Here is a 25315-nt window from a genome sequence, read left to right as displayed (position 1 = left end):
TTTTCAGATCATGTGTTGTTCAATTTGTATTTTCCCAATGGTGCTATAAGTTGAAATTACTGCTGCTATTATTATTATTATTGCATCTAACATCACTCTGGAAGATTAATAATTTTAAGATTGAAAAGAAAGCAATAAAGTTGTTAATCTTCAGATTCACAAGATTGAGCAATGTACATTATAGAATCTAGTGAATCAAGGGAAAATGAAAAAGGTCTTTTGGAACTGTGGGCAAAGCCACAGTAAAGACAAAAGTTGAGTTCCTAGCATGCCTGAAATCACCTAATCTGAGAAAACCCAGAATCTCTGATGAAGCCCTAGGGTTTTTTGGTAAGTGTGGTGGGTAATGGACCTGGGTGGGACTCAGGAATATTAATCCGCCCAAGGCCAGGATTGAGGAAATGCCTGGTAGGGGAAGAGTGGAAGCATTGGTGAAGTCCAAAGCTCTGAAAAGGAAGGGTGGGCACTCTGGTAAGGACAGCATTCCTGGTTAAAAGAAAGCACAAGTAGAGCAAGAGTAGAAGCATTGGTAACAGATGTGTGATGCATTGTATTATCTGTATGCTACCTGTAAGTTGATCCACAATGGCTTGCCTTTCAGACACTCATGATTCAATGCCACATAGTGGGTAGTTTGCCAGGAGAGAGGATAAAGGAGATTTGGGAGAAGGAAAAGATTGATTTTTCCATTTATAGCACAGTGGATGTCTTTGTTCGACTTACATTTAGTTAGAAATCAGAACATTTTCTTACATATATAAAAATGCATGTAGTTTTGCATTAGGGATATTAAAACTTATTGGAGATGGAAAGATAACTCAGAGGTTAAGAGGACTTGCTGCTCTTGCAAAGGAATGTAGTTTTGTTGCCATCATTCATATTAGTCAGCCTGAAATTTTCTGTAGCTCCAGCTCCCAGTGATCCAATATATCCCCCTCTCTTGATGCCCCCATCACCTGCTCTGCAACAAATCTTCCCACATACCACTCCTTGCTCTCTTTCAAATCAATGAACTCTTTTTCATTATTTCCATTACAAGCATATATGTATACATATATTCTGACACAACCTGCTTAGTATGTATAATTTATTTTTATCTATGATTCCAGTGTAGTACTTACCAACCATTCATCAAGAAAATTGCCATTTAACACAGGAGACTATTATAGACAAATACAACCAATCAAGTTGCATTATTCTAGTTCCCAGTCTCAAAGAATGTACCTGAATAGCAGCATTTGTATATAAGTCTCAGGGAGCATTGTAGAAGAGGGAGCAGAAAGATTTTAACCCCAGAGGATCAACAAGTTTGCTGTGACACTGTCTCATAGTAATGTTAAAAGCTACATTTATAAGGTCTAGCCAACCTGACTGCCTAAATGTGAACTGAACAATGGCAACATCAATATTTTATTTAGCTCCTTTGATATAACAATAATATTGTTTATAATTATAAATATGAGAGAATTTAAAATATTATTTATAAAAAATGAAACCATCTAAAATTATGTTAACGATGATCTAATAAATATGTAGAGATAAATGTACACATATTTTATTTGTACACTGTGTACTTCATATACTATCAGCACTATGTAAAATATACATATCAATGTATGTGATTATGAATATCAATATGAAAGTGGATGATATAGTCTTTCTATTTTGGAAAATAGACTAGAGAAGCATTAACCAATGCCTTTCATTCCATGTCGATGGAGGATTGAATGAATGTAAAGGAATATTTTAAGCATAAATCTTAACAATTACTTACAGAACAATAATTTTACTTTTGTAACATAAGGTTTATAGTAAATATTGTTTTATCCATAAGTTTGTCTTTTACCAAACACCTTTTTCATTGCCTCCTTTACATCTTTATTTCTCAAACTGTAAATAAGAGGATTCAACATGGGAATTACAATGCTGTAAAATATTGACACCACCATGTCATGCTCCAAGGCATAGCTGGAACTTGGTCTCACATACATGAAAAGAACAGTACCATGAAAAATTGACACTCCAGTCAGATGAGAGCCACATGTAGAGAAGACTTTTCTTTTACCTTCAGCAGAGTGTGTCCTCAGGATTGCAAACAGAATGAAGCCATAGGAGATCAGGACAATGAGAATAGTGACTACCTCAATGGCTCCAGCACAGTAGAAGAGGAGAAGCTGGTTGATGTGTGTGTCAGAACAAGAAATTGCCAGGAGAGGAGGGATATCACAGAAAATATGACTGATTTCATTGGATGCACAAAAAGACAGTTTGAAAGTGGCGACAGTATGAATAACAGCATGTATAATTCCACCAGCATAGGAAGCCATGATGAGTGGCACATAGACTCTGGGTGACATGATCACAACATACAGAAGTGGATTGTGAATGGCCACATAGCGGTCATAAGCCATTGCTGCCAAAAGAAAGCATTCTGTTGTACCAAATGTAACAGCCAGAAACATCTGTGCAGCACAGCCAGTGAATGAAATGACTTTCTTCTCTGACATGAAGTCAAGTACCATTTGTGGAGTGATAACAGAGGAGTAGCAGGCATCAACTGAGGACAACACACTGAGAAAATAGTACATGGGGTTGTGTAGGCGGGAATCCCCTATGACTAGAGCAATCAATCCTAAATTTCCCATAAGTGTGAACAAGTAAATTGTTAGAAAGAGGAAGAAGGAAAGGATCTCCAGGTCAGCATTGTCTGTGAAGCCCTTCAGTACAAATTCAGTGACTTCAGTGATGTTTTCCATGTTGAAGTCTCATAGAAGGAATTGAAAGTAATCAGCAAATCTTTGTTCATATTATTCTAAAGGGTTTAGAGTAGTTTTGCTATCTACACTGTGAGCTGTGCTTTATATGTGTACTTATGAAAAAAAACATTCTGAGACTGAAAGAGGCATGGATACATACACACAGGCACTCATATTACATGATTTTAAGATCTACAGCAGTGGATAAGGACATGGTGATGATTTAAATTTCAATATACCACTCATTGCAGAATGATATAGAAAGTGTGTATATTTACTCAGAGTTTATTTTTATTTTCATCTTATTTATAAAACTATTCTCTCTTGTATTAAATCCTGACCTTAGCTGCCCCTCTCTCCTCCCAGTCCTTCTCCCCATCTCCCTTCTTCTTCAGATCCAGTCCTCCTCTGTTTCCCTTAAGAAAAAAATAGGCCCCCCAGGGATATCACTTGAAGATGGCATAACAAGTTACAATAAGACATAAAGCCTCCTATCTAGGCTGGATGAGGCAAACTAGTAGGAGGAAAATGGTCTCCAGGGTCAAGCAAAAGAGTCAGAGACAGCCTACACACACACTTAGGAGTCCCATGAGAATACCAAGAATACACACAATCATAATATATACACCGAGTTCCTAGCTCAGATCCATATAAGCTCCCTGATTTACCCTAATTTTTTACTCATGGTATTTATTTCTTAAACTTTTTATTTTTTGATATTATTAAATAATTACATCATTTTCTGTTGCTCTTTCTTCTTCCAATTTGACCTGTGCAGCCTGTAGCTTCCTCCTGTACCTTCTTTCAAATTCATTAACTTTTTAATTTTAATTATAACCATCTCTCTGAAGATGCACACACACACACAAACACATATATATGTATGTGTGTGTGATTATAATATACTGTATATAATATGTATGTATATATAATATATAGATGTAATCTTTCTTAAAATGTATGTCAATTGCAAAACCTACTGCTTATTCTACTAGTAGTCTTATCTTAAAATATAAAAATTACAAAAATTGATATAGGTAAAATAATAACCTGTAAATAGGTAAATAAAATCTGTTAAGTTATATATGGAGAGTGCATTGTACTAGAATCACAATTCTAAGTGTGTCAGAAATCCTACAGACTAATTTGCTAAATTCTGTTTAATAGTGTCCAATTAATATTAATGCTCATTAATAACATGGGATATTTTTATGAGAAAAATATGCCAAAATCCAATTTATAAAATGCTAATTATAGAATACATTGATACGTATGTTGATTCTCCAATGCATTATACATGTATTATATTTTATGAAATAAACTAAAACACACATTTTTAATTGTTAACTATTTATATGTAATAATTATGGTTTTTTGCATGGGTAGATGTAAAATTCCATCTCACTGTATAGTCCAAGATGGCCTTGACCTCATAGCAATCACCCTACTTTAGCTTCTTAATAGCTTTTGTTACTGGTATATGTTACCCTCTCCACCTCTCCATATTCTTTAAAGAATATGAAGGTTGTTAACAATCTTTTAAATATATTTAATGCACTTAATATATTTAACATTCTTTAGGCAAATGAGAATTGGAACTCAATTTCTACTAGACATACAATGGAAAGACACATGTTTGAGGAAGCTAGCACTATAGCACACTCTAAGTTAATAGTCAATTTATTTAAGAGACTTCATAATAGTTTACTGGACAGTATATGCTCAGATCCAAATTAACATAAATATACTTGTACATAGTTCCAAAATACAGACTTCAATATATCCTAATCATAATATTTAAATAATACATTTGTAGAAGGGCAATGATTATAATTTGCTTTTAATGAATAGCGGCTGGAAGATTAAACTTCTGTGCATATTTCATTACTTATGGGAAGTTTTGTATTTTATCATTGCCAAAGCCATGACTCACTATAATCTTCTTCAATGTATACGTGCTTTAAGTTTGTTATAAAAAATATTACCTACTCTTACACTACTTCAGTATAAAACTGGATTCTCAACCCTTGCCCTAAAATATTTAAGAAAAACCTATATCTTACTTAGTTTCAAATAATAAATCTGGAAATTTTAAATTCAATAAGTAATTATTTCTATCGGGTACTGGATTGAATAGTAAGATACATTTTTTTAATTTCATTGCTTTCTCAAACATATAAAAATGAAAGACCCTCAATATCAAATATGTCAATATTTTTATACTCTCTATTAACAGGTTAATGATTCCATATTCTTTGGGATAACTTATGTATTAGGAGACTTTAACAAATATTCATTTTTGTTATACAAATTTAATTTCAGTATTTTTTGGTTTTTCTCATTTGTCCAGGAAACATGGTTAATAATTTGTAGGTAGACATGACAGATTAGTTTTATGATAACATGAAACTAATAAAAGGTACAGAATTTAATGTTTTTGTTTTGTAGTGAAATTACTTAGCGTGAAATAACATCGTATTCGAAATGTTAGGTTCTAGACTCAACAATTCCTCAAGTAGTATTAGATTTCTTCTTACCCAAAGAACAGCAAATGGAGGTTTGAGTTTGCTGTGGATATTGATAATTTAAACACTTTCTATCTGTTTATTCAACTGTGATGAAGCCCAGAGGAGGCAACCCTAGGGGATTAGGCTCCAATTTTATCCTGGTGGAAAATAACAAGTTGATGAGTCACTTCATTTAAACAAACAATAATTTAAAAGTTTGCACTCCCACCAACAGTGGCAGAGTGTCCCTTTACCCAACATCCACATAGGTTTGTCAGTGTTTTTCATCTTAGCCATTCTGACAGTTGTAGAACAGTATCTCAGAGTCCTTTTTATATGCATTTCCTTGATAGGAAAGGCTGTTGAATAATTCTTAAAGTGTTTCATGGCCATTTGAGATTCTTCTGTTGAGAAGTCTCTGTTTAAATCTGTACCCCATTTATATATTGGATTAGTTGGTATTTTGATATATAGTTTCTTGAGTTCTTTATATATTTTGGAGATTGGCCCTCTGTCAGATGTGGGATTGGTGAAGAAATTTTTCCACTCAGTAGGAAAATTTTTCCATTTTGTTTTATTGACTGTGTCTTTTGCCTCACAAAAGTTTTTGTTGTTTTTTTTTTGTTGTTGTTGTTGTTGTTGCTGTTGTTGTTGTTACAGAGGAACTGTGGGTGACTGTCCAGGTAGCAGATGTCTCTGTCAATTCTAGAGTTTATATATTTTCCTTCTGTGGTCTTTGATAGAGTTGAAGACAGATAGTTATGGTTATAATTTTCTTCAGTTATTATAAAAGATAAGTTATCCTTTTTATTTAGGCAGAAAAGAGAAGATGATGGGGGAAGTACTTCTGTATATGTTTATCTTATTGATTGTTTAATAAAGTTCTGTTTGGCCAATGAAACATCAAGTTAGACAGGACTAGGAGTCAAAGAGGATTCTGGGAAATATAGTAGAGAAGTGGTGATCCAGGCTGGAAGTGACATAGCAAGGAGACTCATATTTGAGCAAGGAGAAACAGGAAGTCCCCCCTTTCCCCTTCACATCCTCCAGTGGCAGGATGTGAGCCACCAGCAAGAGAGGGCGCCAGCAAAAGGCATCCTCTGTAAGATAAGTCTTATAAAATATATAGGTTTATGATAATTAAGACTGAGCTAACAGATGAGGAATCCTAGTCATTGGCCAAGCAGCCTTTGAACCTAATACAAGTCTCTCTGTGCATTAATTTGGGCCCTAACTCGGGCAGGCGGCTGTCATACAGCGCACACGTGGTGGTGGGGTTCAGGAGGCTTTTGCCAGAAAGATTTATCAGAATGTTGAACTTATTGCCATACAGTTCTTTCACTTGCATAGTTAGAGTTAACTCAAGATAGTTTATACTATTTGTGGCTATCATAAAGGGTGTTGTTTTGCTGTTTTCTTAGTCTAGCCATTTATCATTTTGTATAGGTCTACTGATATTTTTGAGTTAATCTTGTATCCAGCCTCTTCACTGAAGATGTTTATCAGCTGTAGGATATCCCTGTTAGAATTTTCGGGATTATTTATGTATGTAGATGTACTTATCATATCATCTAAATTGGGAATGAATCTGTCTCAAGACCCAACTATACCAAACTTGGGAATATTCAAAGGATGCTCAATTATACCTCATGGATACCTGTTTAACTATGTTCATAGTAGTATTATTCATAATAGTCAGAACCTAGAAACAATCTAGATGCCACAAAACTAAAGAATAAACAAAGAAAATGTGGTCCATTTACACAATGAACTATTTCTGCTGTAAAAAGAAAATGACATCATGAAATTTTCAGGCAAATGGATGGAACTAGAAAACAATTACCTTGAGTGATATAATGCAGACCCAGAAAGACAATCATGGTGTGTAGTCACTCATAACTGCCTATTAGATAAAAAGCAAAGGATATCCAGGCTATGATCCACAGCCCCAGAGAAGCTAGGTAACAAGAATGACTCTAAGAGAGATGCAATGATTTTTCTAGTAAGGGGAAACAGATGAGCTATTCTGGGTAATATCTGGGCAGGGGGGGGAGGGTGAGAGGAAGTGGTTGAAGGCATAGGAATATGAGGGATTGGGATGCTCAAGTTGGGGGTGGTATTGAAGGGGAGAGTAATGAAAAATATGTCTTGATAGAGGGGGACATTTGGGATTTATGGTCCAAAACAAAGGGAAAGGAGCATAGCAAGGAAATGAAGAACCAAAGCAAGATCAAAAAAAAAAAAAAAAACAGCTGGCCCAAGTCCAAAATCTTCATCTTCATGTCTAATGTCAAGAAACTCTTCACATCTCCAATTCTGTTCAGTTTTGTTGACTGAAATGCACTTCTTTCTGTTGGGATGGTTTCACTCGGTTAGCAACTTCTTTGGCAGGTATCACTCAACTCTGGCATCCTTAAAATCTTGGTAATTACAAAATTTCAGCTGTCTAATATCTGGGATACACTCATGATCTTCTGGACTCTATGAAAGGCCTTGGGTCACTTCTCTGGCTCTGCTGTCTGCCATATATGCAGCTCATATTCTAGGCTTTAGCTGCCTCCACTACACTACAATTTCTGTTCTTGGTGTTCATGCTGTGCTACCAGCACCTCCAAAACACTGGTTCTTTGGCTTCACTTCAATCCAAAATCCTTTCATATGTTCCCCTCATGATGCCAAACCTCAGCTTTGTATGAACCATTCAGTCCTGGGCCTTCAATGGCCACTGAGGCTGTACCTTCACCAATCGCCTTTCCTGGCCTCACATAATGTCAATCCTCAGCTGCTTCCCATCACTCCTTCATGCCTTCAAAAGCAGTATCACCTGGGTGATGTTTACCCATTATCAATCTGGCTGCCAGCATGAGGTTCAACTTTGGCAGCCTCTGGAATACAGCTTCTCTGTGCTCCCAGGAGATACTTGCCAGATTTCAACTCAGTGATGGTGGTCTCTTCTTAATCAACACTAATTTCTTAACAACAGCTGACCAGCATCAAGTATACCAACAAAGCAAAGATTGGTTTTAGCAGTTTTGGTACCTTGTTAACCACAGCTGATTCTTCAGCCCCAGGTAAATAGAACCGCAGGATGTTAAGTAATTTCTTTTATCCTTAACTCTAAATGCAGAACCACATGGCCAAGTTGCGAATTTTTTCTGGTTCCTGGGGTTGAAACATGTCTCCTTTGTTTAATTACATATTCATAAATTTTCTGTCTTTTACTGCCTAAGCTTGACTGACCTAAAACTTTTTCTGTAGTCCTAGCTAGCTTTGAACTTACAGAGATCTTCCTGCCTCTGCTTCCTGCAAACATGGTTTTGGATCTGAGACTCCATTATCTTTCAGACAACAGTAAATCACCTGACACACTGGGCAGTATCTTGAATATATGAATCCTCAAATCCTGCCCTCACAGTGACATACTTCTTCCAACAATGCTGTACCAATTCCAACAAAGCCACACCTCCTAATAGTGCCACTCCCTATGAGATTATAAGATTATGCTTTTATGTGATTATGGGGACCCATTACATTCAAACTACCACAGCCATGTAAAATATCTCCCTTCCAACTATTTTAAATATGAATTATATATTTTACTTTAGTGAAAATTAAGCAGATTTATGTAGGGGGCTGTTTCCTGCATTCTCCATTACAATAATGGTGCCTAAAGACACCAAGATGTAAATTACTTCACAGGCGCTGGGTAATCTCCATTCCTTTGATCTCTGCCTATCCCGTGGCTCATTTGGCCTGAGGAGCTGAAGCCATTCATAGGGTAACACTTCCCAGGCGGCTGCTTGCCAGCCTTTTTAAGGGATGGGTTTCTTAGTTCAGAGTCTCCGCTCTGGTAAGCTTATGCTCTCCCCAACTCTCAAGATGCATTAAAGCTTGTCTGCAGAAGGATCCGAGTGTCCTGCGTGTATTTCTTGCCGGCGAGAAAATACAGAGCGCGCGGGACAGATTCACAAATGACTTTTAAATATATTTTCCTGATAACTTTCTGTGATTTTTAGTTATTATTTTCAACTTCAAAGACCTAGAATGTCCTCAGAAAAAGAAACCAAATCAGGAATGACCTAGAACAGTTTGATACCGTCTATGGAAGATTATATTGATTGTTAATTCAGACAGCTTATAAAGAGTAGCACCATTGCCTAGCCAGGAAATCCTGAACTGTATAAGAACATTGGATATAGGAGAGATTATATTTATGTTTTAAAGAGTTCTCCATACATATTTCCAAGATGGCTATATCAATTTACAATTCTACCAACAGTGAATAAAGTTTCCATTTTTCTATGTATCTACCCTATGATATAGCTATACTACCTTTTAGTACATTTCCAAAGAACTTGACATTCTATCCCACAGGTACTTGCTCAGTAACATTTATTGCAGGTCTAATTACAACAGCTAGAAAATGGAAACAATCTATAAATATCCTTCAACTGATAACTGAATAATGACAATGAGGTACAATTACACTATGAAGTGTTATTCAACAGTGAGTAAAATTGCAAACTGCAGGTAAATGAATGGAGCTAAAGAATATTATTTTTGGTGAGGTAACCTGGATCTGAAAAGACAAATGCTTCATGTTTTCTCATATCTGTGGTTCCTAGCTCCAAATCTTCAGGTGTGAGTTTACAATCTGTAGAAACCAATGAAACAAGGAAAGTATAGGAGAATCAATTGGAGGTGAATAGGTGAATAGCAGGATACAAGCGATATGGAGGAAGATATGGGGGAAAGGGAAGGGGCATGAATTTGGTAAGGGGGGTGAAAGATCAACATGGAAGGATAGGAAATATGCATGGATAAATTCAACTAAGAAAGTCTGAATGAAATGTTCCTGATATCTAGGTTTCATACTATCTGAAGATGCAATTCAAGCTCCCAAAATGGAGAAACAGTCTATATTCCTACCCAGCTAGGATGTCTATGAAACCACAATGATCAGTTCAGCAAAATATCTTTATAGGTGCAATAGTAGCTTTCATATCTTGGTGGACTTAGTCCTCTCAACAGAAAGGAAATCATGCCTGGTACTGTAAACCAGTCAACTACCTGGGACTACTGAGTTCATGTATCTTAGATAAGCACCTACTCATACAAGTTCAATAAGCAAACACAATCTAACTGCATTCTACATACTTATCCTTATACCTATAAATGAACTTTCACTTATCATCAAAGAGGATTCTTTATCCACCAGAAGGAGACAATCACAGGAAACCAAAATTGGGCAAAGTACAGAAAACAACATATCATGAGTTGACGACCAGAGTGGATACATTTACAATACAAGTCCTATGTCTTAGGATCAGGGAACATAGTGGAAGAGAGTGTGGAGATACTGTAAAATCCAATGTAATGGGGAGTCTGCTGTAACATTTTTTTCCTATAAATGACAGGGAAGATATACTAGCAATAGAACATCCTGCAATCTCCATTATTCTTAGGCTTTAATTTCATAGCTGTACATAATGGCTTCTAAGTCTAACTTTGTGGAATATTCAAACAAAACGTACATTGCCTGAATAAAAAGACTTTCTGGAACCTTGATGCATTCATTCTTCTTTTAAATTTTCTACATTTTTACTGCATTTTATTTTTTTAAATTATGCAATTTCATCTTTGTTTTCTCCCCTTCCAATCTTATCAATAAATTTTCCATTTCATGTGTTTATTGTGTTGTATTCTCTAATTAGTGATGAAAGAAAATTCCGTAGGGACAGAGTAAGTTCACATTATAATACTTAAAGTGAATATATCTTAAAATTAATAAATGAAGATGAAGTAGAATGAAATACTTGTTACGCTTATTGGCTCAAGTCTTTTTTGTTGCATACATGGATGATGTTAGAAATAGAATTAAATAATTCTGGAGAGCAGCATAACAGGACAGCTATTGTAAACTAACTGAGATTTAGTGTTTTCATTTTTAAAATTTTGTTATATGTGTATGTGTGCTTAACCTCCATGAATGACTCCACACCATATGCAGTGTTCTTGGAGGCTGGCAGTGTACCTGGGACCCTCTGGAACTGCAGTGAAAAGGTTGTGAGCCACAGTGTGAGTGCACCCAATTCCTCTAGAACAGCCAGTGTTCAAAATCACTGAGCCACCTCTCCAGCCCCACATTTTTCTCTTGTTATTTTTAGTTTTAAATGCCATCTTGAATACATGAAAGCATAGTTGTTATATACTGTGAACAGTTAAAGAATGAATTAAACTTTTGCAATATGGATGACAAAATAAAGAAAAAGTTCACTCTTGTGTAAATCTAAAGGAAGACATCCAGGAATCTAAGCACTCCACTGGTGAACACTGAACCAGCATGTGATTATATGGAATTCTGAAAGAAGTAATTTATTATCCTAATTTTCTTTTGGATTATGCAGTATTTTATTAAGCCAGTGTGAAACCACTACTATGTTATTTATAGTTGAAAATTTTAAATGTATAAATTGATCTTTAAATATGTTAAATATATATGTCTCTCTGTGTGTTGTGTGTGTTGTCTGTGTGTATTCTTTCAGTTAGGGTTACTATTGCTGAGATAAAACAACATGACCAAATGCATGTTGGGGAAGAAAGAGTGTATTTGGCTTTTATGTCCACATCATGGCCCACCATTGAAAGTCTGTCACTGATAAAAGCTAGGGAAGGATCTCTTACTTGGCGGGGACCTGGATGCACAAGAGCAGATGCAGGGACCATAGAAGGGTGCTGTTTACTGGATTACTCTTCACCACTTGTTCAACTAACTTTTATATATAACTCAGTGCCATCAGCCATGTGACATTAATCACTATCTTTGAACATTCTCCACAGTCTTGACTGCAGCCCAGTCTTAGGTAGACATTTTGCCAAATGAGGTTCCCTCTTCTCAGATGACTATATATAGTGTCAAGTTGACAAAGTAAGCCCACATATGCATACTTTGTTTCAGGTAGCATCAACATACATGAGAAAACAAAAACTTCTGTGAGTTAAGTGGTACTCTAAAAAGAAATACCCGAAAGTAATAAGAATACTATTTTCTACATTAGTATGTACTTGTTGATACTTTCAGTAAGTGTAACATTTCAGGATGTGTCCTATGAGATAGCCATCTCTACTAGTTGGAGAAGAGAAAGTTACACTGATGTAATCCTCATGATTAGATATTAAGTTTGCAACATAATAGAAATGCTAAAACACTTTTATTGAAGAGATGCTTCAGGGATAATCTTTATGCACATTACTTACTGTACAGCAAATTTCAATTAATATTTCAAAAGCTACAACTTAGTTCAGAGTCTACATTGAGCTCATTTCACAGTATACACATTTTTTCAAGTTCAATGTTAAAACTGACTACTATTATAAATCATTTAATTGGACAAATGAACTCTTGCCCCCATCCTCTGTCCCATGGAATTCATTAAAAATCTGAGTTTTGATATATCAGGATAATCTTAAATAATTAAAATAGGAAAACTAAGGAAATAATTAGATCTCTCAATTGACTACTAGATTTCATAGTTAAGATGTAAATTTTATGAGACTGATGCACTGCCTACTGCACTAGTGAGGTACCTAGGATGTAAATTTTAAATTAGTATTATTTTCTTCATGTCATACTAACTTATCCTGGTTGTCTAGATATGATATGTTTTCTGACAATCTATTGATAAATTAACAATTCTCTTTCTATCCTGGGAACTTCATACAACAGAGAAATGAAATCACACACCTTATATGCGACACTTTTATTTCATGTAGAAAAATAAATTTAGTATTCAATAGTTATTTTCTTCCTTTCAAGGAGGATTCTTTAATTCATAGGTTGATTTGTCAGTACCTGATATTTTAATGAAAGCATGAGGGAAACAAATCTAAAAAGTGTAGTATTTGATGATATAATAGACCAAATGGCATTTGTTCTTGAGAGGTTAGGACCTAGTTCCCAACAATATGTGATAGTGTCTGAGTTTATACTTCCTAAACAATGACAAGTAAATGATTTAATTGTGAATACAGATAATTAAATTGTGTATATTCATTTATTCAACTGTGGTGGAGAACAAGGAGATACCCCAAGGGGGATACACTCCAATTAACTGTTAGTTCAAAGTACCATAATAATGATTAACTTGATAATAAGAGAATAAATTGTTCTCTAATAATGCTTCTGTGCTTTTCTTTATGCTTTCATGCACATGCATTTAATAAAATGACAGGTTTCATTGTATACATTCAAGTTATTTTCACCTCCCATTGACCTCTTTTGTCCCCATTCCTGCTGACCTCTCTTGTTCCTGTCAAACAGTTCTCCTTTCTACTTTCATGTGAGAAATCTTTAATCGTTCCCTCTAGAAGTTCTTTTGCCTAGCATGATGATCTCTAATTATGCCCATACTCCTAAAAATCACATGGTTCTTGTTTATGGAAGAATAGTACTCCATTGTGTGTATCCATCAGATTTTCTTTATTTACTCACCAGCTAATAGTAATCTGATAGGCCACTTCCCTTTCTTGTCTGTGGTTAGTAGTGCAGCAGTGAAGATGGGTGTGAATGTAACTGGAAATTGATTCAGATTTCTTCAGGAACATAGCCAAGATAAGTAGTTCTTATGGTAGTTGTGTTCAGTTTTTGATTTAAGTTTATAGCCATCATGACTGAGGTGAGAATGAATCCTAATGTACATATAAGATGCATTTTTTCCTGAATGGTAAGGATGTTGATGGTTTTTTCTTCTGACATATATTGGCCATTGGTACTTAAAAAAAAAATAGAATGATCTATTGGGAAAATTTCCTCAACTATGAACTTGAGTATTCTTTCTTTTTTGAAGTAAAAGGAATTTTCCTAAAATAATGTGGATGAATTGAGTTATGCTATATTATTATGAATACATTTTTAGAGTCATTAGCTAATAAATATAAACTCATTTGCAAAAATAACCTGGGAAACACAGTTAAAGAATTTGTCTTTAAGAAACATCAATCTTTTGTTCTCTACATACACAACAACTTTCTCTGATTAAATCAGAATTGCTTTTCATTGAGATTAAATTTGAGTCATTTTCAAGTTCTGTTTTCTATTTTTTTCCTTTTTTTCTCAGATTTTTTTTATTTGAGTTAGAAATAAGATTTTTTTACATGACAATCCCAGTTCCCTTCTCCCTCCCATCCTCACCTACCACAGCCCCCCAACTAAAACCCTACCTATCACATATCCTTTCTGCTCCCACTGGATGGTGAGGCCTTCCATAGGGTGTCATCAGAGTCTATTGTATTCTTTGGGATAGGGTCTAGGCCCACCCCTGTGTGTTTTGGCTCAGGGAGTATTCCTCTATGTTGAATGGGCTCCAAATATCCACACCTATGCTAGGGATAAGTACTGAACTACTACAGGATGTCCCATAGATTTCCCAAGTTTCCGGGATGAAACCCATGTTCCTGGGGTCTGGATCTGTCCCATGCTGGTATCCCAGCTATCACTCTGGAGAGCAAGAGTTCCTGGATGTTCAGATCAGCTGTTTCTCTGGGTTTCAACAGCCTGGTCTGGACCCTTTTGTTCTTTACTCATCCTTCTCTGCATCTGGATTCCAGTTCTGTTCCATGATTAGTTGTGGGTGTCTGCTTCTACTACGATCAGCTGCTGGATGAGTGCTATCTGGTGGCATATAAGTCAGTCATCAATCTCATTATCAGGGGAGGGCATTTAATGGAGACTTTCCTCTGTTGCTCAGATTATTAGCTGGTGTCATCTTTGTAGATCTCCAGACATTTCCCTAGTGCCTGATTTCTCTGTAAACCTATAATGCCTCTCTCTATTATGGTATCTCCATTCTTCTTATCATGTATTCTTCCCCTGATTCATATTTTCTGCTCCCTCATGTCCTCTGCATCCCTCTTCCTCTCCCGTTCTCATTCTCCTAGCTCCCTCCCCCACTTCCCGTGTTCCCAATTTGCTCAGGGGATCTTTACCCTTTCCCCTTCTCCAGGGGATCATGTATATCTCTCTTAAGGAACTCTTTGTTTACTAGCTTCTCTGGCAGTGTGAATTGTAGGCTGGTAATCCTTTACTCTATGTCTAAACTCCTCATATGAGTGAGTAGATATCATGTTTGTCCTTTTGTGATTGGGTTACATCACTTAGAATGATTTCTTCTAGTTCCATCCATTTTCCTGTAAATTTCAAGATTCCATTGTTTTTTTTTTTTCCCCCGCTGAGTAGTACTCCATTGTAAATGTACCACATTTTCTCTATCCATTCTTCAGTTGAGGGGCATATAGGCTGCTTCTAGTTACTTGCTGTTCCAAATAGTGCTACTATGAACATCACTGAATATATGTCTTTGTTGTATGAATGTGCTTCTTTTGGGTATATGCCTAAGAGTGGAATTGCTGGATCTTGTGGTAGACTGATTCCCATTTTCTTGAGGAGTCACCATACTGATTTCCTAAGTGGCTGTACAAGTTGACACTCCCACCATCAGTGGAGAAGTGTTCCCCTTTCTCCACATCCTCTCCAGCATAAACTGCCATTTGTGTCTTTTATTTTGGCCATTCTGACAATAGTAAGATGGTATCGCAGAGTTGTTTTGAATTGCATTTCCCTGATGGCTAAGGATTTTGAACACATTCTTATGTGTCTTTAAGCCATTTTAAATTCCTCTATTGAGAATTGTCTATTTAGTTTTGTGCCCCACTTTTTAATTGGATTGTTTGGTGTTTTGGAGACTAGCTTCTTAAGTTCTTTGTATATTTTGGACATCAGCTGTCTGTCAGATGTGGGGTTGGTGAATTTCTTTAACCACTTAGTCCAAAACCAACTCAAGCCTCCTGCACAGTTTGCCTCATTGCAATACCAACCACCATAAAGTCAACTCTACCTCATTGCTAACTCTGCCTGTCATCCTTCTTTCATCAATCATAGGTATTTTTCCTAATCATTTCATATGACAATTTCACAAATAATAAAAATGCAAAAATCAGACAAGATTTCAGGCATATAAACAATAAATTCAGAATACCTTAGATTAAGAATAAATGAAGAATACATTTTTTGCTGTTTTTTCCAAGTCCTGTATATAGTCACATAATAACTTTGCATCTGATGAATGTGCTGCTAATCATTGATCTTTGTTTAGGATCCTTTAAATTTTTATAGGTAACTTTTTAAACTGCTCTTATCTGCTTCCTTTTAAAAAATTTCCAAGTAATTTTACAAGTTTTACATTTTATATTTTAGGAGTTCCTTATTCTTTTTCATTGTCAACCCTACAATAGCCACATGGTTAGAAAAATAGTCTTCCATGCTTAAGCTTTTAAGTTTTCATTTCTTCTCTGAATTATTTCTCTTTTTGGAATATTTTTCAATTTTTAAAAATATATTCATTTTATGTACCAACCACAGGTCCCCCTCCCTCTCCTCATTCTGTTCTTCCCCAACTCCCCTAACACATCCCCCATCCACTACACTGAAAAGGTAAGGACTCCCATTGGGAATCAACAAAACTTGGAGACCCAGCATTATATGTCTTGGGCATATACTGTCAGGATGTTCAATGATATCACAAGGACATTTGCTCAACTGTGTTTATAGCAGCATTATTTATAATATTAAGAACCTGGAAATAGCCTAAATGCACTTCAACCAAAGATTGAATAAATAAAATGTGTTATATTTAACAATGGAGTATTTACGCAGCTGCCACGAACAATGGCATCATGAAATTTACAGGTAAATGGATTTAAACAGAAAAAAAAACATGCTGGTAAGGTAACCCAGACCCAGAAAGACAAACATGTAATGTACTCATGAATAAGTGGATACTGGAAGTGAAGCAAAAGATAACCAGACCACAATCCAAAGCTCCAGAGAAAGTACTTGCCAAGGAGGACCCTAAGAGAGATAAGTGGATCATCCTGGGAATGGGAAATAGATAAGATATCCTGAATAAACAGGATGTAGGGATTAGTAAAGGGGAGGGGTTGGGGGATTAATTTCACTGCAAGTTTTTTCTTCATTTCATTTATTTCTCAGCATCTAGTTTATTTGCTTTTGAAAACATGTAGAAGAATTCCTTCTCAAACTAAGTTCATGGGAATTTCTCCTTTTGATTTATTAGGGTATTTTACATTTCAATCATTTTTTAAATTTGACCACAAAGTTTCACCAACATGACTGCCTAAACATGATATAAAGAAGGATGACACAAATAGACATGTCAAAATAATAAGGAAAAATTCACATGGCCTCAAATTACACAAGAAACTACACTAAACTAAGGAGTATTGGGAATAAGAGACATAGTCTTTCAGGAAGGAGCACACTATCTGGTTATCCAATACCAACTATTTAGCCCTGGAGACATGGATGCAAGCAACATTATTCAGACTAAGGAGGTTGTATTTAGAAATATATACACATATAAATATACAAATATTCATGAAATTATAAAAAATAAGTCATGCATTTCAAAGAGAGCAGCGAGTTATAGAGGAGTATTTTGTGGTAAGGAAGGGAAAGAAAGGGAGAAATATAATTATAATCTCAAAAATAAAAAAATAATAGCTTTTAATTTTATACATATGTTCATAATCTTGCTTATCTATAAGTATTCTGCATGCTGAAAAATGTCTATGGAGTTCAGAAGAGGCATTGAATCCTCCTGGAACTGCAATTATAGATAGTTGTAATCCATCTAGTGTGAGTGTTGATAAACAAATCTAAGTTTTCTACAAAAGTAGATAATGCTGTTTATCACTGAGCAATCTCTTCAGACCCTCCATTTCAATCATATTTATAAGATTTTAATCACAGTTGAGATAGTTTATGGCTATAGTATAAATGAAATGTCTCATTTCTTTATTTGTGAATATGGATATTAAAGCTTATGAGCACAGTTGAAGATGTTATCTTCTTAATTAAACAATTTGTTTGAGAATTTTGTATGTGTTTATTAATACATTCTTAGTTCAATAGTCCTGACATGGTTTTATCTCCATCCTATCCCTAATATTTTCTCTTTGTCTCCCTAGGCCCCTTTCTACAATCCATAGATTTCTGTTATTTGTATGACTCACTGTTTTATCCAGAGCCCATTTGTTATTGGTCCTGGTGAACTCATTAGTGGGTATACAATTGAAAATAATGACTTCCCTTCCTCTAGAATCTGATGACTTCACTACTCCAAGAATCTACCACTAACCAATATTTCAGCCAAATGATGTCCTTTTTCATCTATGACTTGTTGGTAATTCCAGTCTTGTGCAAGCCCAGTGGAATCAAATATAGCTGCAGAGAGCTAATGTTTGAAATAGATTTTCTATACTCAGAAGACACAATAGAAGTAGCCTTGAGCATATTGGCACAGGAGACTACTCCAAAATATAATACCTGGAGCACAGACACTGAGATCAAAAGTTAATAAATGGGACTTCATGAAACTTAAATGCTGCTCTAAGGAAAAGGTCATGGCAAATAAGACAAAATGGCAACCCACTTAATGGTAAATGACCTTCACCAACCTCACATCAGACAGATGGGTAATCTTGACAAAATAAGGAACTCAGGAAATAAATGCAATAAAATATCAAGTAATCCAATTTAAAAATGGGGTATAGATCTAAACAGAGAATTCTCAACAAACTAATCTCAAATGACTGAAAGACAATTAAGGAATTGCTCAGCATCCTTATTCATCAGGGGAATGTAAATTAAAATTATTCTGAGATACCATACTACACCTGCCAGAATGGCTAAGATCAAAAACACTAATGACCCCTTATATTGGAGAGGATGTGGAGTAAGGGGAACACTCCTCCACTGCTGGTGGTAGTACACACTTGTACAACCAATTTGGACATCAGTTTGTCAGTTGCTCAGAAAAGTGGGAATCAATGAACCTCAAGACCCAAAGATACCATTCTTGGGCATATTCCGAAAGGATATTCAATCATATCTCAAGGATACTTGCCCAACTATGATTATAGCAGCATTATCTGTATTAACTAGAACCTGGAAAAGACCTAGTTGCCCCACAACTGAAGACCGAATAGGAAAAATGTGGTACATTTACACAATGTAGCCTTACTTGGTTGTAAAAATAAAGACAAAGGCATCAGGAAATCTGTAGGCAAATGGATGGAACTAGAGAAAATCATTCTGAGTGAGGTAAACCAAATCAAGAAAGACAAACAGAGTATGTTATCACTCATAAGTGGATATTAGATGAAAAGAAAAGGATATCCAGCCTACAACCCACAGTTCCAGAGATGCTAGGCAACAAGGAGGACCCTAAGAGGGACAAGTGTAACACTCTGGGAAGCAGAATTAGATGAGATCTCCTGAGTGAACCTGAAGTTTAGGGTACAGGGTAGGGAATATGGATGGAAACATGAGGGAACAGGATGGTTGAGTGGGAGAAGGGATAGAGAGGGAGAGCAATGAAAGAGAAATCATGATAGAGGGAGTGCTGACAAAGAAACCTGGTGACAGGGAAACTCCCAGAAATCCACAAGGATAATCCCAGCTAAGACTCCTAGCAATACTGGAGAAGGTGCCAGAAATAGCCTTCTCTTGTAATCAGGTTGATGATTTTCCAAATTGTCATTATAGAATTTCCATACAGTAAATGATGTAGGCATATGAGGAGATCCTTAGGCAAGTGTGGGGTGGAGCTACCAGAGTCTTCTTGAAGATAGGGAGGAAGGATTGTGTAAGCAGCCTAGATGTCCCTCAACCGAAGAATGGATAGAGAAAATGTGGTACATTTACACAATGGAGTACTATTCAGCAGAAACAAAGAATGGAACCTTGAAACTTGCAGGAAAATGGATGGATCTAGAAGAAACCATTCTGAGCAAGGTAAGCCAATCGAAAAAAGACAAACATGGTATGTACTCACTGATATGCGGATTTAAGACATAGAGTAAGGATTACCAGCCTACAATCCACACTGCCAAAGAAGCTAATAAACATGGAGGTCCCTAAGAAAGATATACATGGTCCCCTGGAGAAGGTGAGAGGTTCAAGATCTGCTGAGCAAATTGGGAGCACAGGAAAAGGGGGGAGGGAGCTAGGAGAATGAGAAGGGGAGAGGAAGAGGGATACAGAGGACATGAGGGAGCAGAAAATAGGAGTCAGGGGAAGAATACACGATAACAAGAATGGAGATATCATAACAGAGGGAGACATTTTTGGTTTACAGAGAAATCAGGCACTAGGGAAATGTCTGGAGACCTACAAAGATGACACCAGCTAACTATCTCAGCAACGGAGGAGAGGCTACCTTAAATGCCCTCCCCTGATTATGAGATTGATGACTGACTTATATGCCTTCATCCAGCAGCTGGTGGAAGTAGAAGCAGACACCCATAACTAATCACCGATCTGAAGTGGAACCCAGAAGCAGAGAAGGACCACTGAAGAGCACAGAGGTCCAGACCATGCTGGTGAAACACACAGAAACAGCTGACCTGAACATCTGGGAACTCTTGCTCCCCAGTCTGATAGCTGGAATACCAGCATGGGACTGATCCAGACCCAAGGAAAATGGGTTTCTGTGAAGAAACCTCAGAAATCAATGGGACCTCCTGTAGAAGCCCAGTATTTATCCCTAGCATAGGTGTGGATTCTGGGAGCCCAGTCTATATAGAGGAAAACTCCCTGAGCCTAGGCCCTACCCCAAAGGAAACGAAAGACTCTGATGACACCCTATGGATGGCTTCACCATTCAGGGGGAGCAGAAAAGATATGTGACAGATAAGGTTTATTTGGGGGGGGTGAGTAGGGGAGGATGGGTGGGAGAAGGGAAATGGGATTGTCATGTAAAACAATCCTGTTTCTAATTCAAATAAAAAAGTTAGAAAAATAAATAAATAAATAAATAAATAAATAATTGAAAAAGAAACAAGGGGGATCAATATCATGATGGGAAACCCATGTAGATAGCTTACCTGAACTTGTGAGAGCTCATGGACTCTGGACTGAGAGTTAGGGACCCTACATGGAACCAATCTAGGCCCTCTGCATGGGGTTGACAGTAATATAATTTGGTCTATTTGTGGAGTCCCTAGCAGTGGGAACACCTCTTCCTGGTTCACAAGCTGGCTTTTTGGAACCATTTCCCTATTGTGGGATGCCTTACTCAACATTGGTCAAGGCAGGAGTAGCTTGGTCCTGCCTCAACTTGATATGTCAGACTTTGTTGAGTACCCTTTCTGAGGAGTGGATGAGTAGTAAAAGGAGGTAGACAGAGGCAATGGGAAAATAACAGGGAGGGTAAACAGTTGTTAGTATGTAAAAATAATCACAGTTGTTAGTATATAAAAATAATTAAGAATTTAAAAAAGAAATTTATCCTGCTTTTTCACACAGGCTTCTGAATAAAGTTTAAATAGTTGGCAAAAAAAGAAAAGAAAACCAAGGTGTGTGATGCATTCAGCCATAGATTCCTTTTTTATTTCTGGTGGGAAACCAAGAGCAAATATTGTTATAAAGTTCTTTGAGACATCCATGACCAAAATTTTACAAGGATGTAAATTGAGGAATGAAATCATATGGGGGAGAAGAGAAAAGCAGTGGTAAGTAATGTAGTAAACACAGGGAGAAACAGCTAAAACTAAGGATCATTTGAGAGATCATATGGAAATCTAAAATAGTAGAAGCTTCCTAACATATAGCATATATGAAAGAAATATAAACGGAATTACTGAAAAACAGGGAGACAAAGCCCCAGTTAAAAATCTCTCTTTATTGCTAGTCAGTGGTTGTACATATCTTTATTCCCAACTCTCAGGAGGCAAAGGTAGGTGGACTTAAGTCTGAGGCTAGCCTACTTTTAGAGTTAGTTCTAGACAACCAGGGCTGCACTATTGCCTGGATAGACAGATTTATCTGTGAAGTAAAGACATATTTTCTATGTGGTAATACTATAACATGGTCTGCGCTCCATGTGGTACATGAAAAGATGGAGGGAAAAATTATGGATACCAGCATTGTTTCCTTATTTCTGATACAGTGAGAAACGAGAGAAGGAGGAGTAAATAATTACAAGGAACTTTAAACGACAGAGGGAGACATTATTTTATATTCATGTAATCATAGATATACATGTGTGAACATGTAATGACAAATTACACCACTTGTGATATTACAGCAAGAGCCATGACTAGAAAAATCTTCAGTGCCAAATATAGAAACCTTCAAGTTATTTAATGAAGAAGACTTAGAGATGTACAAAACAGTACAGATTATTGTTATTGCCTTGGTTTCCCCCAGAACTTGAAGTTAATCCCCTGTTGTTGAAGGTACCACATATATTCAACACAGGATTCAGAAGAACTAAGCAGGAACTGAACAGCAAGCATCCATAGCGAGGACTGACTCTCCCAATATCTGAAGGAATGTACTATGCAAACTACCAAGGGATAAAACTGGTAAACAATCCTCATTAGTAGCAAAGCCTCTGGAGCACAAAATTGATCAGCCTGGTTATATAAGCCAGTGTTACAATAGCATTACTTATATGTGGGAGGTAACTGATATCTCCATAGTTGCACTGAAGGTGCAATCAGTAGGAGGAAATTCATGTGTGCTTCATTAAGCTCAGTCAACTACTCATGGCTATTAAGGTCATGAGTTTTATGGAGAACTTACCCTTACTTCTTTCCTAAATTGGCATGATTTCTAACTGCTTTCTAAATACTTATCTTTATCCTTACAGATAAGTGTAGCTGTTACCCCCAGTCAAAGTAGCTGTTCTTAGCAACAGCTGGAAAGCAGTATAGAAATCCACAAGTGGTCAAAATACAGATAACAACTAAATGTGGGTGCCTCTCCCAATAATTGGTACATGCTTTCCCCATAGTCCCTTAATGTGATGAACGAGAAGGAAATTTTAATATTAAACCAATCATAGGTTTCATGTTCAAATAGAATTTCATATATTATTAGTCACAAATATTTCTGGAAGTTAAACTGGAAGAATTTGTGAAGAATGGGAACTCTCATTTTCCTTATATTTTAAGTAGTAATCAGGAGTCTAACTGCCTTAATATGGTTTCGGGGAGGTGGGAGGAGAGTTACTTTCTAACATATTTCCACTTTAAGATCTTTTTTATTTGTAAGAATTTTTCAATGGCTTTAATGACTTTAAATAAAAAAACAAAAGTGCCCCATTAGTTATGATATAAAACTAAGGTAACAAAATGTATTTTAACAAATATGCTCATAATCCTTAAATTATTTACATTTTCATTCAAGATTTGTTAATGTTTCTGAGTCACTACTGTATAAAATATGAAGAATTTTCACTTAAATTCTTCATTCAATGGAACCCTAAACCTGATGTAAACTTTAAAGCTGTAATATTGGCAAATGTGAACAAACATATAGTGACCAATAGATTATGCATTTTAAGTGATAATTTGTATATTTTTAGATTTCAAAAAGAGTGACTATCCAATATGCAAAACAGTTATTAAAAACACAAATGTTGATACAGCCAAAACTATAAATATGTAAAATAGCACTTAGAAGCACAACATGTTATACATCTACTATACCTAAAGTTGTTCCTCGGTAAAACAAAAATACAACTCGTTTCTACTTTTATGATTTTGAGACCCTAAACCTATGTTGTATTGTAGATTATTAATTATTATACAATATAACATTACTTCTTCTGAAGGAAAACCATGTCTTTTCATGACTACTGAAGCATTTGTGGCACATATAAATTTAGATCTTTACCAAGAGTGTCAATATTGAAGTATAGATTGAGCATTGTGTGCTTTCTGTACCTTCTCAGAAGTGATTCACATCTGTCCCTGATGTAAGCTTAACACTGCATAAGACCTCTAAGAAAGAGGTTGGAAATATTTCTCCAAGTTCTGTGTATGGCAGATTTTACATCTTTATTCCTCAAACTATAGATCAAGGGATTCAACATGGGGATAACCAGGGTGTAAAAGACTGAAGATACCTTATCAATGTCAGTGGAATGACTGGACTGAGGCTGCACATACATAAATATTAAAGTGCCATAGAACACTGTCACCACTGTTAGGTGGGACCCACATGTTGAGAAAGCCTTGCGCCTTCCCTCTGTAGAGTTCATCCTGAGAACTGCTGTAAGGATAAGCATGTAGGACACTAAGACGACAATGAGGGAGACAATTAAATCAAAAGCCGCAAAGATCATAACAATAAATGCAATTTCCTCTGCATGTGAACAGAGTAGTGACAGCAAGGGGATGCAGTCACAGTAGAAATGATTAATGACATTGTATCCACAGAAAGACGAGGTAAAAATATTAACTGTGATGAGAAGAGATACAAACGAGCAATAGAGATAGGGTGTTACCATAAGAACCCAACATACCCTTCGTGACATGATAACAGTGTAAAGCAGAGGCTTACAGATGGCCACATAGCGGTCATAGGACATCGCAGATAAAATAAATAGCTCACTACCAATGAATACAAGAAAAAAAGCTAGCTGTGTGGCACAAAGTTTAAATGATATTGTATTTTGGTCAACAACAAAATTTTCCAACATTTTGGGTCCCACAGCAGTAGAATATCCAAGATCTGTAATAGCCAGGTGTCTGAGAAAGAAGTACATAGGTGTTTGCAGGTGGTAGTCCACTGTGGTGAGAATAATGATTCCCAAATTGCCTACCATTGTGGTCATGTATATGACAAGGAACAGGCCAAATAATGGGGCCTGCAACTCAGAGCTCTCAGTGATGCCCATTAAGATGAATTCAGTCATTACAGTGAGATTATGTTCCTTCATTTTCCTGTATCAAGAAACATATTTGTTAAAGACATCATTATAGTGAATAACTTAAAAATACTTGGCATGCAAAACATTCGTTATGCAATACTATTGAAATATGCTGCATCAAAACTTCTGTGTATGTGAGTGCATGTTTAAAAACACAAATTTTACAGTTTTGTTAAGAAGACATCCACACCTACAGAATTATAAGTATATAGAAGAGTGCTTTTCTACAATATAGACTGACTCAGCAGATCAA

The 25315-nt window shown here is 36.2% G+C and overlaps 2 protein-coding genes across 2 annotated transcripts; both read right to left on the bottom strand.

The window, feature by feature from the left end:
- Positions 1–1823: 1823 nt before the first annotated feature.
- On the bottom strand, positions 1824–2777 carry LOC100754026 (olfactory receptor 1086). The gene has a single exon (XM_027421184.1). The coding sequence runs from the start codon at positions 2754–2756 to the stop codon at positions 1824–1826; it is 933 nt and encodes a 310-aa protein (XP_027276985.1). The 5' UTR covers positions 2757–2777.
- Positions 2778–24111: 21334 nt separating this feature from the next.
- Positions 24112–25071, bottom strand: LOC100754320 (olfactory receptor 8K3). Its single transcript, XM_027420937.1, has one exon. It carries the CDS (start codon positions 25069–25071, stop codon positions 24112–24114), a length of 960 nt encoding a protein of 319 aa, XP_027276738.1.
- Positions 25072–25315: the final 244 nt, after the last annotated feature.

This window comes from Cricetulus griseus, chromosome 6 (assembly GCF_003668045.3).
Source record: "Cricetulus griseus strain 17A/GY chromosome 6, alternate assembly CriGri-PICRH-1.0, whole genome shotgun sequence".
Lineage (NCBI taxonomy): Eukaryota > Metazoa > Chordata > Mammalia > Rodentia > Cricetidae > Cricetulus > Cricetulus griseus.
The sequence above is the reverse complement of the archived record's forward strand: the minus strand, read 5'-3'. Positions and strand labels throughout refer to the sequence as shown.

What these genes read in the sequence shown, in the direction of transcription:
- LOC100754026 (XM_027421184.1), bottom strand. Translation starts at nt 2,756, where the DNA reads ATGGAAAACATCACTGAAGTCACTGAATTTGTACTGAAGGGCTTCACA.
- LOC100754320 (XM_027420937.1), bottom strand. Translation starts at nt 25,071, where the DNA reads ATGAAGGAACATAATCTCACTGTAATGACTGAATTCATCTTAATGGGC.